Source organism: Muscardinus avellanarius (genome assembly GCF_963383645.1).
Source record: "Muscardinus avellanarius genome assembly, chromosome: 14".
In the NCBI taxonomy this organism is placed as follows: domain Eukaryota; kingdom Metazoa; phylum Chordata; class Mammalia; order Rodentia; family Gliridae; genus Muscardinus; species Muscardinus avellanarius.
The window spans coordinates 19,575,206-19,589,134 of NC_137800.1; the positions used below are offsets into that span (position 1 = coordinate 19,575,206).

General features: G+C 43.2%; 1 protein-coding gene across 2 annotated transcripts in view; it reads left to right on the top strand.

The window, feature by feature from the left end:
* Positions 1-3,646: 3,646 nt before the first annotated feature.
* TLL1 (tolloid like 1) overlaps positions 3,647-13,929 on the top strand; it is a gene marked incomplete at both ends in the record, with an annotated part of 198,136 nt that continues 187,853 nt past the window's right edge. For both annotated transcript variants that reach the window (XM_080710730.1, XM_080710731.1), the window contains one exon: positions 3,647-3,815. In XM_080710730.1, the coding sequence (XP_080566856.1) occupies positions 3,647-3,815 (169 nt within the window). The remainder of the gene's footprint in view (positions 3,816-13,929) is intronic.

A 13,929-nucleotide genomic window follows, 5' to 3' on the forward strand; every position in this document is an offset into this window, starting at 1 on the left:
ATTAATTAAAATTAAAAAATAAAAGGTAGAAGTCAAAGTCCATTGAGACTCTTGAGTTATCGCTTCACACAATTATATATATATATATATATATATATATATATATATATATATATATATCCAGAAGAACAAGGGCATTCATATAAGGCAGGATTTCAAAGTAATATGAAATTTCTAGTAATTGCTGATTTTGATCTACAGGAAAGAATTCCATAGGCGTCAATTTATCTGTCTACATACTATTTGGTTGACAGATTAAGAGTTTTTAGTTCAGTGGAGAGGTAAGATCAGGGGCCAGGGAGGGAAAATCACATTTACTCCATTTGAAAATTTGAAAGCATTTATACTTTAAGTTTGCATAGACATTGCATAATTCACAGGAATTAATGTTTAATGAAACATTGATTTATTCTAAAAATATTATTAGTAGTAGTTAATTCTTTTTACATGGGACATAAAGGGAATTTATCTATATAATTACCTGGCATTATAGACAGTCAAAACTAGCCTTTCACAAACAATTAGATTAGAAAATAGACATTTCCAGTTGACGTTTCCATTTCCATGTAGGAGGCAAGTTTAGTTCAGTTACTATGGAAGCAAACAGGATAGGCCAGATGGGATGAAGTTTGCTTCTCGCTCTGACCAGGTTGTTTAGCTTTACTTCCTACTACGTGTTGCTGGGGGCTCCCATTGCAGGGCCCACGGTGGTCGGTCTAGGGTAATTGCTGGTTAGAAGCCAGAGTGACATCAGCCCATGTCTTACGCAGGGAATCAATTTCTTCTTTTTATCTCCTTTACCTTTTTAATATATATTTTTTATACCCGAGGAGATTGGATGCCACACTCAGAGAACACTCAACTTCTTAATCACAGGCATATCCTTACAAATTTATGTGTTGTTTTTCTTTTGTGGACAGGGAAGAATCCAGTTTTAATCCGTTATATTATCTGTAGAAATAAATGAAGTTTAAAGGTAGGGGTTTATTATTATAAACAGAGTTTGACTTAGTATTTTGAAATTTTAAAAATAAATAAGGCGTTGAGGCCTAGGATTATTGTGATATAGATAAATATTTTCTGCAAGCATTTCAGCTATTTTGATCTGAGGTTCTAATGTAGTAATCATTTAACTCTCTGGATTATATATAAATTTATATGGTTGTAAAAGTGAGCAATGATAAATCATAAGGAAAACATATGGGTATCATTATATAATAAAGCGGACATCCCTATATGGTCCCGTTTGTTCACTCAGAATAAATGAATGAGACATGTGAATTCCTGACAAAGTAGGTAGTTTTGGCAAACTCCAGATAAAACTCTTGCAAATTTACACCTATGATAAATTAGTCGGAGGAGATGTTCGTAGGCATTTTCATTAACAAGGGACACATCTGGGTCAGGCTAGAGAGTTGGGACACTGTCAGCAACTGGAGAGCAGGGGTCCTTTAAAGAATATTTGCATTTTCCCAGCTCTCAAATGGGCTAGGCTGGGCACTCTCTTGTTTAGCCCTGCGTTGGAGCAAAACTATTATTAATTATGCAAACATTTTTTTGGATGGATAAAAGAATCCAAGAATGACTCAGCAAGAGATTTCAAAACCAATGCCTCCACCTGCTTATTGAACATGTTCTTTTAAAAGTCGGCTGTCTGCTGTGCATCCTGGGGGTTAAAAGTTCAACATCTACAGATGAGGGATCATTATAGCAGAGGTCTCTCAAGAAAGCCCCCTTTCCCAGAGATCATTGAATAGTTCAGCTCCAGCTAGTCCTATTTTTTTTTTTTTTAGTTTAAATAAAAAAACCTGGTCAAATCTCCAAACCTGGAACCCAACTGCCAGTCAAAGGTGTGTGTGTGTGTGTGTGTGTGTGTGTGTGTGTGTGTGTGTGTGTGTTACTTTCATTCTTCTCTCTAGAAGAGGCTGTGTAGGTTGATGGTAACTTGGAAAGGGGGCAGTATTTGTCAAATAAAGATGTAAAGGCAACAGAAGGCTTTTTACAAGTCCCTGCTAAAGTGACAGAGATTTAGTTGGAAAAAGAATGCTCCTGGTCACCAGTGCCTTGAAAGCTTGGGGGAGAAGTCTTCTCAGTCTCACCTCTTTCTGGAAACTGCTTGCAGATGTGAGGAAACCTCAGAATTGCTCACACCAGGGGTTTTGCCGAGATTTCCTCTGATTCTCCCCCCCACCCCCCTCAATTTCTCACAACCTGTGTTTGCCTTGAGTCTGCTCGGCTGACATGTGGTTTACCTCGCTGCTGATCCAGCTGCCAGGTTTTACACCCTCTCCTCCTCTCCTCCGAGAAGCCAAACAAGTGAAGCCAGCCGAAAGGACACCGAGTAAACTCGAGGCTCGGGCGCCAGAACTGTCACAGAAAATTTGCTTCCCGAGGATTCCAACCAACTTCCCTTCCTGCGCCCACGTGAGCCGCAGCGCCCAGCCCCTCAGCAAGGTCTCGGCGTTTCCTGCGGCTACAATCTGCAGTTCGATTTTGGATCTTTTTTTTTTTTTTAATTGCAGTTCTGAGGATCTTAGATCTTAGCAAAACTTTGTTGGTTTTAAGAACTCTTACAGTAGCCTCTTAATTCTTACCCAAATCGCCAAAGCGTCAGATATTTTTTCCTCCATTCCTGGAGCAGCACGAAGGTTAAACAGCAGCAAGGAAAGAAACACACACTCTCTGTGTATTTGGAGGGGGGGGCAGATTTGCAGCTAGTTGTCAGGATCCCTAGGGCCACCCCCGGTCTGGCACTTCCCACTGGCACGCACACCATCTATTAATTGCAGTTCGTGGAGACAGATACAGAATATATTCAGTTTTATCTTTAGTGAAATATAAATGGAATTGTCAGCGCGCTGGCGATCTGTTTGTTTGTGTAAGGCTATCAAAGGAGTCAGGAGGCTGTGGCCCGGATCCTGACCCTGATTGTATGAATAAGTAAGCAGGATGCAACTGATTGGGTTAGATGCTGCGAAGATTTTTTTTTTTTTCAAGTTAGGAAGAGGATAAAAAAAAAAAAAAAAAAAAAAAAAAACCAGCCTGGGGGCGCAGGCGAACAGTGCATCCACAAATCCCCACACTTTGCCTCTCCGGTGCAGCCAGTCAGTTGCGCCGCTGGCTTCTGCAGGCGTTTAAGGTCTCGCGGCTTCGACATGCCTGCCCCCCACCCCCTTGCTCGGTCTCCCCTTTCAGTTCAGACGTGCTGATGTGCAGACCGGATTCATCTTCCCGGAGCGGCGGCGGCGGGCGCGGGCGGTGCGCGCTCGGCCCCGGGGTCCTGACAGCGGCGGGGGCGCGGCGCGGGAGCCCCGGCTCGGGTGCCAGCTGAGCCCGCGGGGCGAGCGGCGGCCGCGGGAAGTTCTGCCGCCACACGGACGGAGCTGGCGGCCGGCTGCGCGCCTCCAGAGCCCAGTTCGCCGAGCCCCTCACCTGCCCACCGCGGCCAGGCCAACTTATTCCTGCTCCGGGGGTCGCAGGCAGCGCTCGCCCTCCCCACTGTCCCAACAGCATCCGCATGTCTCCGGACACCTGAGCTCCCGGGTCGTTGCGGAGAAGAGCGCGGGTGCCCCAGCCCCGCACATCCCGCGGAGCGCGGCGCCCACCCGCCAGGTCCCGTCCCCTCCTTTGGCTCCCGGGGAGGAGGATGGGGCTGGAAACGCTTTCCCAGGGGATGCTGGTGTGGCTCGTGGCCTCCGGGATTGTTTTCTACGGGGAGCTGTGGGTCTGCGCCGGCCTCGATTACGATTACACTTTGGATGGGAACGAGGAGGATAAGACCGAGACTCTGGATTACAAGGACCCGTGTAAAGCCGGTGAGTGCCTCACGCCCCAGGTCGCCCGCCGCGCTGGATCTCCCCGGTGGGTGGCGGTGGGAGCTCACCTGTTTCCTTGCCCCGCTCGCCAGCCCCTCCGCCGCACCCCCCCCCCCCACACACACACACCCCGAGTGGCCGCCGCCGCCCGAGTGGCCAGGAGTTCTGTGCTGATGGGGTCGAGTGCCAAGTGCGTCCTCTAGTTGGAGTAGAACGCCCCGGAGTTCCTGATGCCCCTTCCCTCTGCCCCAGAAAAAACGAAACAAGTCCTAAATAGAGCTGGCTGCTGGGGGTTGTAGATGCCAACACTGTGCGCGCTTTGTGCATCCAGAGGGGACTACCTCGCCTCTGTTACCGGGCGCGGTTCCCCAGAGTTCGCCTAAGACCGAGGGGGCAGAGTTCCCCAAAAGGTGGGTGGAGATGGCATCGTTACCTCGGGACACCTTTGATCTTTCTTTTGCCAGAAATTTCAAGCGTAGGTTCCAAGCTAGGAGAGTGTGACAACCTTGGAACAAGTCACTTCAAATGTGATTCTAGATGCCTTTGCCTGTCCACTTAAAAGAAACCTAAAAAATGTTTTTCAGACTTGCTACCTCATTCAAACTTGGGTCTTTTTAGCTAACACCCCTTGGCAAGTGCAGTTGGACCGGCTTTGAGCTTCTCACCCCCCCGGGTTCCTGAACGCCCGGGTCTTTCCCCTCCCTTTCTCTCACTTGCGCCTTTGCGCCCCCTCCTCCTTGCCGGGCTGCGCTTCCCTCCCGCCCGGATCCCCGAGTGCGCGCCGGGTACCACGTGAGCGCAGCGCCCCGGGGCGCCCTGCGCTGGCCGCTGCACCCGCCAGACCTCCTGAGATGGGCTTCCTGTATTTCGTCTTGCCTCAGCCCAGTGTGGACTCATAACTAACTTTGGAAAGAGGGTCACAGGGGTTGTGGGGCGCTGAGTTTGTAGCATCTTTTGTAAGTGGAAGAGGCATCTGGTGTCCTTGCAAGAGGCTGCAGTGGGCGTTGGCCAAGGGTAGGGCAAGGGAGTGGGCCAAGTATCCAGGGTACCACACACAAAGCATCCTCATCCACTCGCCTCTCTATGCAGGGTTGGTAGGTGTGGCTGCGGGGGCTTTTCCTAGCTATAGCTAGGTAAACCTTATTCAGTCTTTCAAGGGCCTGAAGGAAGGAGACTGGTATTCAAGAGAAGGAAAATGCTGGGAATTCCCTGGTTAATTTTTACTTTGATGAAACTTTGTTCTGACAGGCAGAGTATGTGGCCATTTGTGTCCTCAGGTCTTTCTGGGTGCGCCCTTGATGCAGATACTTAATTCAAAACTCAGAGGGGTTTCCCTGAGAATTGGCATTCTGGGACTCAGAATTCTGATTTAACTCAGTTGCACTTGTCAGTCAGCTCTCGCCTTCCATCTTTTTAATTTTATTTGTCTACTCTTACTGTTGCCTTGTAGTCTCACATCATGACGTGGTTCTTAGTGATAGTGACATACATGCAGGCATCACCCATCACCTTTACCGATCTGTTTTTTCACCCCGACTTCCTGGGGTCCTCCCTGATGGGTTGGGGTAGGGGAAGGCGCTTTTCTGCTGTGATGAGTGATTATAGTGGCTGAGCAAATATCCCTAAAAGTACTTCTTGGTAGAGAATCTGTTTTGAACAGTGTTTACAACTTAAAAATTCTGCATTCTTGTTTGTGGTAAGGTATACATGGAGTTATGTTATTTATAAAAATGGTCTAGGAAAACGTCTGTTTTGATGTTCTGTCGTGTGAAAGATCCAACCGGATATCAACGTAAGATATTTGCGCCATGTATATTTAAACACACCTCAAGTGTAAGTGTTTATTTTCCGCGGCAAATCAACATCCTAAGGCAGAGAAAAAATGTTGATAGCATTTATTTTTATTTCTTCTTTAGTACTTTTGTTTTCTTTTTTGTGGTACTGGGGGTTGACCCAGGGGCAGTCTACCTCTGAGCCATACCCTCAGCCCTATTTTATTTTTATTTTAAAACAGGGTCTCACTTAACTTTGCTGAAGTTCTTGCTAAATTGCTGAGAATCCCAGCTCAGCCTCCCAAGTACTGGGATTACAGGCAAACTCTACCACACCCACTTCTGGCTGATATGGGTTCCTATAGCTATCCAGATGAAAACACAAAAGAACTTTGAATGGAGTCTTACATTTGTTTCTTCCCTGTCTTTGAGTAGAAGAGGCCTATCTGTGAGTTCTATGTCTGTGTGTGTGTGTGGTAAGAGAGGAAATAAGAATGACCCAAGTGGAAGGCTAAGAATTATGCACAGAATCTGAGACCCCTTTTAAAATGATCTGTCTTACATTTTATTATTTTATTTTATTTTATTTTATTTTATTTATTTGCAGCACTGGGGTTTGAACTCAGGGACATTCTACCTCTGAGCTTCATCCTCAGCCCCTATTTTTTATTTTGAAACAGGGTCTCACTCAGTGGCAGAGGGCCCACTAAGTAGCTGAGGCTGGCCAAGAAGACCTGTCATCCTCCTGTCTCAGCCTCCCAAGTACTGGGATTACAAGTGTGCACCACCACGCCTGGCTTTTACCTTACATTTTAAATGGAGTAAAAGTGACCATGTTGGCTAAAGCGCAGCAAGACCTTGGTGTCTCCCCTTGGGCACTGTATATGACAAATAAAAGTTGTAATTACAGGAAAAACATTAATACACTGAAATTTAACACAAGAGTCCAAAGCAGGTCTCTGGAATGAGCAAGGGGAGACAGGTTTGTGATAGAGCACAGAAGCAAAGCAGAGGCGCTTTCTGGATGGCAGGGGCTGATTTGGTTTGCCCTTTTTCTGCAGCAGTTAGAAGGGGGGGAGGGTCATGGCATAAAGAGCCCTTCCTGAGGATTCCTCAGACTACACAGTGGCTAAATGTCACACAGGTGAACACAGCTTAATGGATTCAAAGCTCATGGGAGAACAGCATTGTAGCTGCCGTTCACAAAACCCGACCAGGAGTTTATTAATCTTCCCATTACACAGGCAGGAAATCAGATGCTGGCTGACTTTAGATGCCTTTGTTAAGATTGCCCATAACTTGCAGGGCACAGTGGCACTCTCCCGTAATCCCAGTACTTGGGAGGCTGAGACAGGAGGAGCACAAGTTTGAGATGCCTGGCCAATTTAGTGAAACACTGTGTCAGAAAAAAAAAAAAAATTGAAGCCAGGTGTGGTGTGTAATCCTAGTATTTGGGAGGCTGAGATGAGGATCGCAGGTTCACAGCCAGCCTCAGCAACTTAGTGAGGCCCTCTGCAATTTAGTGAGACCCTGTTTCAAAATAAAAAATAAAAAAAAAAAATCCAGGAGGGTAGCTCAGAGGTAAAATACATTTGAGTTCAATCCCCAGTATCATAAAACTAAATTTTAAAAAAGTGAAGCTGGGTGTGGTAGCACATGTCTGTAATCCCAGTATTTGGGAGGCTGAGGACAGGGTTTGCAGGTGCCAGGACAGCCTCAGTCATATAGCAAAATTCTCAGCAACCTACAGAGACCCTGTTTCATAAAAGCAAAAACATAAAATTGGGTATAACTTGGAGGTAGAATGTCTTGGGTACAATCCCTAGTCCTACACACACACACACACACACACACACACACACACACACACATTAAAATAAAAAGTTGAAAGGGCTGGAAAAGTTGAAAGAGCACCCCAGAGTTCAATTCCCAGTGTTATACACATGTACATGCACATACACAGGCACACAGACACAGATTATCTTGAATTTAATTCCAGTTCTGGATAAAGCAAAGTGTGGCTGTACTTAATACTTACAATGCATGCCAAGCCGATCTTTTGGAGGTCTTCCTTGAAATGCGAACAATAGAAATCCATCCAGGTTTACCTGGTATCCAGACTAAAAGAGATACAGTTACTTTCATATTCTGATATGGAAAAAGTGACTCAAGAGCATAGTCCCCTATTTTCCAAACCCAAATCTTTGAGGACAGAGATCATAAGCTTTTTAATGTTTATCACAAAAATTGATGATTGGATTATCACCATTAGGAATCTAATGGATTCTCGGTACCACCTCAATATCTATAGACTCTTCTAGTCCCATCCACAGATGAGATCAAATACATATTACACAAGCAGAAGTATTCTCAACTATAATTTGTTAAAACCATGTGCCATCCTTAGTATATTTGTGAAGGAGAATACAATTTCATACTTACTCGATTTCTGATTTCAAGTTTGTGAGGCTCTAGGACAAAAGGAGCTGACATTAATTTGATTGGATTTTGAGTTAGACATGATTGTGTATGCGAAGGTAGGCAAGTCAGTGCAGCCCAGCTTCAGATATATTAACATAACCAAATCCATTAGTACAGAAAATAGATTCTTTATTCTGCACAAGTAGATGACACAGGAAGACGCAGCTACTTCTAAGGAATGACTTTCTCCAGAGCAGCCCACTATCCTCTGAATACGCAATCAGATTTCTCTTTAGTGTCTGGAATTCAGAAGAGTCCCCAAGGACACTGGGAAGCCGATGCCACAGGAGCTCCTCTCAGAGCAGGACTGAGGTGTCCTGTTTCACTGTTGTACCACAGCAATGAGTATTAATCTGAGGATTAATAACTACGAAGCATCTGGGTAAATTCGGGTTACAAGTTTAATCTTCTGCCAGATTTGTGTAGTAATTACCGAGAAAAGCAGAGACCTGATGAACTACATCTGCATTAACACAACCCTCCCTCTCTAACCTTTCTTTCTTCCTTCCTTCCTTCTTTCTTTTTTTGTAGTTAAGGGAACACTTGGAAACTTTCGGCAAGTAGTGTCTTGTAATGGGGATTGACTAGATTCATATTTTGAGTGCTCAACCAAGGCTCAGAGGACTGATGAAGGAAAATGTTAGTCCAGAAAGGTTTCTTGATCCTCTGTAAGACATGAGAACACTCTGGGGAATAAAAAAGACTTTCTACCTTGAAGCTCCTGAGTCAATGTTTTTTTTTTTTTTTTCCTCTTGGACAAAACCCAAGCATGATTAAGGGTCGGTCAGTGAATGCAAGGTTGAATTTGCCCTTTGAGGAGCCATTTGTAGCCTGTTTATGTAGGAACAGACATTTGGCATCCTAGAAGCTTCCTTCTGATTTTCTTTTTAACCAATGTCCTAGTATACTGGATGTTGAGGATAATTTTTGTAAGTTTATAATTTCTAAGGAAGATGATATCATTATTTTTGTTCTTAGTGTTATACTTTCTGGCTGGGCTGGCCACCTTAGGGATGGCATTTCAGAACTTGAAGATCAACTCTGTGTGTTGACTTTATTTCATCATATTTTTAAGTATCCAAGTATTCATTCCTCAGTCAATACCTCTCTGGACTGCTTTTCATAGAGCTGCTTCTTCTAACCAGTCTCTTCTTTTTTAGTTTTTATTTCTTAGACTTTGAATTTTTTCCTCCTTCTGCCTCTGGTGACAATTCAGAAGTGGCCAAAATGTAACTTTTGCAGAAAGGATGGGCCAGGGTGTCCTCTATCCTTGAACGCTGTTCTTTATTTGCCTGTAGTAATTCTTTAGCCCTTGTCTTGAGGGTCTATGACCATGTTGGCCCATAAATGGCAGTTACTCTTAATAGGTATGGCAAAGAGAAATTCTTTGTTCTTGAATATATTTTCCTCGAACTAAGCCAGCTCTAAAGCCCCTTTTTCTTTTTCTTTTCCTTTCCTTTGCTGTGCTTACCCAGACTCCTAAACTCTTCTGATTTTTTGTTGCTGAAGAGGATAATGTTATTTGCAAATTATTCAAAACCTAATTGGATGATGATGACAATGATTATTAGCTTTTGCTATTGAGTTCAGTTCCTTACGTACTCTGGGTATTAACACTTGCTAGACATTTAGTTTCTGAAAATTTTTTTTTCACATTCTATAGATTATCTTTTTGCTCCATTGGTTATTTTCTTTCCTATGTGAACACTATTAGTTCAATATGATCTAATTTGTCTATTTTTTTCTTTGCTCCCTGCACCTTTACATTCTAGTCTAAAATATTCTCGCCCAGATCAATGTTATCGTTTCCCTTAATTTTCTCTTCTAGCTTTCCATTCCTTTCTTCTCTCCCTTTTTTCCTCTCTTTTTCCCCTCTTCCCCCTCTCCCTTCCTCCCTTCCTTTCTATACTGGGATTGAACCCAGGGTCTCACACATTCTAGGCAAAAATTCTACCATTGAGCTACATTCCCTTCTCTTCTTATAGGGTCTCTGCTAAGTTGCCCAGGCTGGCTCCAAACTTGGGAGCATCCTGCCTCAGGTTCCCAAGTAGTGAGATTAGTGAGATTTTTAATTTTTAATTAGTGAGATTTTTTTTTCACATTTCCCAGCACTGGTATATTTAAAAGAGCTATACTTGAGAAGGTACCATGTCTGCACACCCACACTGCAAGAGAATCCCAGAATGGGGCATTGAGTAAACACCCCTCCCCCAAGTACACAGGTGTGCACACACATACACACATGGCTTCTCCTCTTGTTCTCATGATGGTTTACACATATAGATATAGATATGTGTATTATATATGAAAGTCATATATTACATATATGTGAAAGTAATATATATGTAAAATGGTTTTTTTCTACAGAACTGTATTGTTTTCCCCATTGTATATGTAGGCATACTATTTTAAAAAAATATCCTAGCAACTTTTCCTGATGAAAACTTGAAACTCACTGGCCTGCAGTTAAAATTGTATTCTTTGCCAACATTCTGTTGACTAATAGTCACATTAATAATCCTTTAGGCCTCTCAGACACTGTGGCCCTGAAATAGTAACTTTCTGGAAAGAGCCTTTAAATTCTCCTGGGATTCAGGTAGATAGAATCAAGAGCTAATGCTTTGCTAGGTCATCTTCATTTCTGAATATTTTCTGTTGTTCTCATAGTGCCTTAGACTCACCTGCTTAAACTTGAAACTGGGACCCTTTTTACGTTTTTCTAAGAATGCTTAGAAGAGACAGAGGAACATAATCTATTCAAGTGAAGCCTTGCACATCCTGCTGGGACCATCTGGTGTCTGGGGAGGTGGTAGGGGTGGTAAGGGTTCAGTTGCTGCCCTAACCTGTAGGAACGCCCCCTGCAGCAAGTTGAGCTCAGGGTGAGGCTGGGACTAGGCCAGGGCTCAGGTGCCAGGCCAGATTCCTGGGATACAGGATTTCATCTTCTGGAAAGTTGTGGATTTCTCTTATATTTCTTTTGCAGTCTCAGATCTGGAATTAATTGTGGACATATTCTTCCTAAATTATTGAGAAAAGAATCTTCTCCCTGACTTGGATACAATGGGACAATTTAGCAATATGGCTTTTATGAGTTTCTTTCCTTTAGTTATTTATTGAATAATAATACATTGGGAGGAAAAGATTTTTTAAAAAAGTTCCTTCTAGCCTCAAGGTTATGGAATGGATTTCATAGAATGTGTTCTTTCCCAGAAAGCAGGAGGAGGGAATCCCTTGTTTATTTATTTAGTTCTTGCCATTTTCAGCCCTGAAGAAGAGATATTGACTATTGGATGCTGAGTCATTGTGGGCTAATGGACTGCTGGTTTTTTCAGCCCTTTACAAAATGTGTGTTTACCCTGTCAAGCTGTTTTAAAGAGCTCAGCTATATATTTGTATTAAGAAGTATTGTAAATTAGGTGTTAATTGAAATCCAGAAAGTGAGCCAAGGAGGTGTTTATCTTACTCAGCTTTCCTCTTGCAATTTGCATTTATAATTTAAACTAAAATCTCTACTATTGATCCTATCTTTAAGAATTTTATAATAACAGTAATTATAAAAAGTCAAAAGCATATATTAAGTAGGTCAGACATGCCTCCAAATATATTATCTTTCCCAAACAAAATCAAATTTTACGCATTGGGATGATGTGGACAACACACAAGTCAGTGTTTAAAAGAAGATTGCAATGGTTTTTAACACTCTGCCATTTTACCAATGAGAGGAGTCATTATGGAGATGGAGATAAAAGCCATATACTTTCTATCAGCATTTGATATCTTCAGTGTTGCTTGGCTTCCTGCTGATGCCTCTTAATTGGCGTGATGGGGAGGCAGGGATGGAGAGGTAACAGGGCGGAATAGTTCGCTCATTCCTAACATTTCTTACCCATGTCCAACTGTCAGCACCTGGGTGTGGACCACAGAGTCACCTCGACTGGCTTCTGGCCTGGTTCCTGGTATCAGTGTCTTCTGAGTTCTTTCTTTGGCCACAAGTAGATTGGAAGTTTTTCTTAGGATAATCTCAGGTTCTTGTGCAGTGATAGAAGCCTCGCTGGCATCAAGTCAGTTGACTAACCATCTTTAAAGGACGGAACTCTTTTCCTCTCCCCTCATCTTTTCTCACTACAAATGCCTAGTAGCTGAGGGTCTGTGGTTATTTTGTGTTTTGTATTCAGATGATTATGGTTTTGTGTTTTTTTTTTGGTGGTACTGGGTTCCTGGAAACCCTTCTACCTCCGGGCTACACTCCCAGACCTATTTTATATTTTTATTTGGAAATAGGGTCTCTTAAGCCAACAAGTGCAATCCTCCTGTCTCCACCTCCCAAGCGCAGGGATTACAAGTGTGCACCACCATGCCCGGCAGATGATTATGTTTTAAGACAAATACAAGCAGTCATATATCCTTATATGAGCATGACAGTATTTTGGCCAGTGACAGATCACATATATGACAGTGGTCCCTTAGACTCTGTCCCCTAGTGAGATTGGAGCTGCATTAGTTTGCAGTATCCTTGGTGATGTTTGCACAACAAAATCTCATAGTGGCGCTTTTCTCAAACCATATCCCCATCATTAAGGGACACTTGACTATATCCCCTGACATAGAACTAAAATCTTTAAAAAGCCCCAGGAAGGAACAGTGAGATTAATTCGAAAATAACCAAGCGGGTAACATTCCAGAGACTGAGTTCAGGGATCCCATGTACCTCCCATATCTGGGAAATGTCTTCAAGATTCATGACATAATAACATGCTTCACATTTTCGCATTAAAGAAACTCTAGAATCATCTGTCTCCACTGCATCCCCATCAATTAACTCTGCCATCTCTTTTGAACCCACGAGGAAACTGAAACTCAGAAAGGTCCTCGCAGATGCTAAGGGGTGAGAACTTGAACCCAGCAGCTATGTTCAGGTGTCTTCCTCTTACCACATCCTACACTGGCCCCCCAGCCAACATGATGGAGTAAGGTCCTCAGTTAGAGATGGAGTTTCTGATTCCCATGGGAGTCCAGCCATTGTGAGTTTTGTTCATGAGAATACATCATTCTTGTATTTGATAAGCCATTTCCTGTATTATCAGAGTGAGACCAGGGCTTTACAATTACACTGAAGAAAGTGCAGGCCTGCCTCTCTTTTGAGAGAGGATGTTCTAAGGATGAACAGTTATAAATGAAATGCCCAAATTTGGCATGAGACAAATTTAAAAAAAATATATAGCTAGTTTTGCTAGCCTTTTTTTATCTAGTGATGGAGATTGAGCCCAGGGGCATTTTATCTTTAAGTCACATCCTCAGGCATATTTTATTTTTTATTTGGAAACAGGATCTTGATTAAGTTTCTGAGAGCATAAGTTACTGAGGCTGGCCTCAAACTTTTGATCCTTCCAAGTACTGGGATTATAGGCATGTGTCTCCACACCTGGTTTATAGCTAGTTTTAATAGAGTTAAATAGTTGAGTGCCCAATAGTGAGGGAAAGACTCTATTAGGGATACCCCCTAGTTCATAAATTGTGAAATTAAGGCATGGTGGCACACAACTATAGTTCTAGTACTTGGGAGTCTGTTACAGGAGGATCTCAGGTTCATGGCCAGCCTCAGCAATCTAGCAAGACCATCAGCAACTTAGTGAGCCACTGTTTCAAAGTGAAATAATAAAACAGGGCTGGGAGAGTAGCTCAAAGGTAGAACCCCTCTTGGGTTCAGTCCCCGGTACCACCAGTAAATGGTGATGGCACGCTCCCCTTGGCCTTGGAGGCAGGGTTGAATTAGATTTATGAAGAATTCAGTCTTGGTGTCCCATTGCTGGTCTCAGTCTCTGACATTTGCCTGGTAAAGTGTTGATTCACACTATAGATTT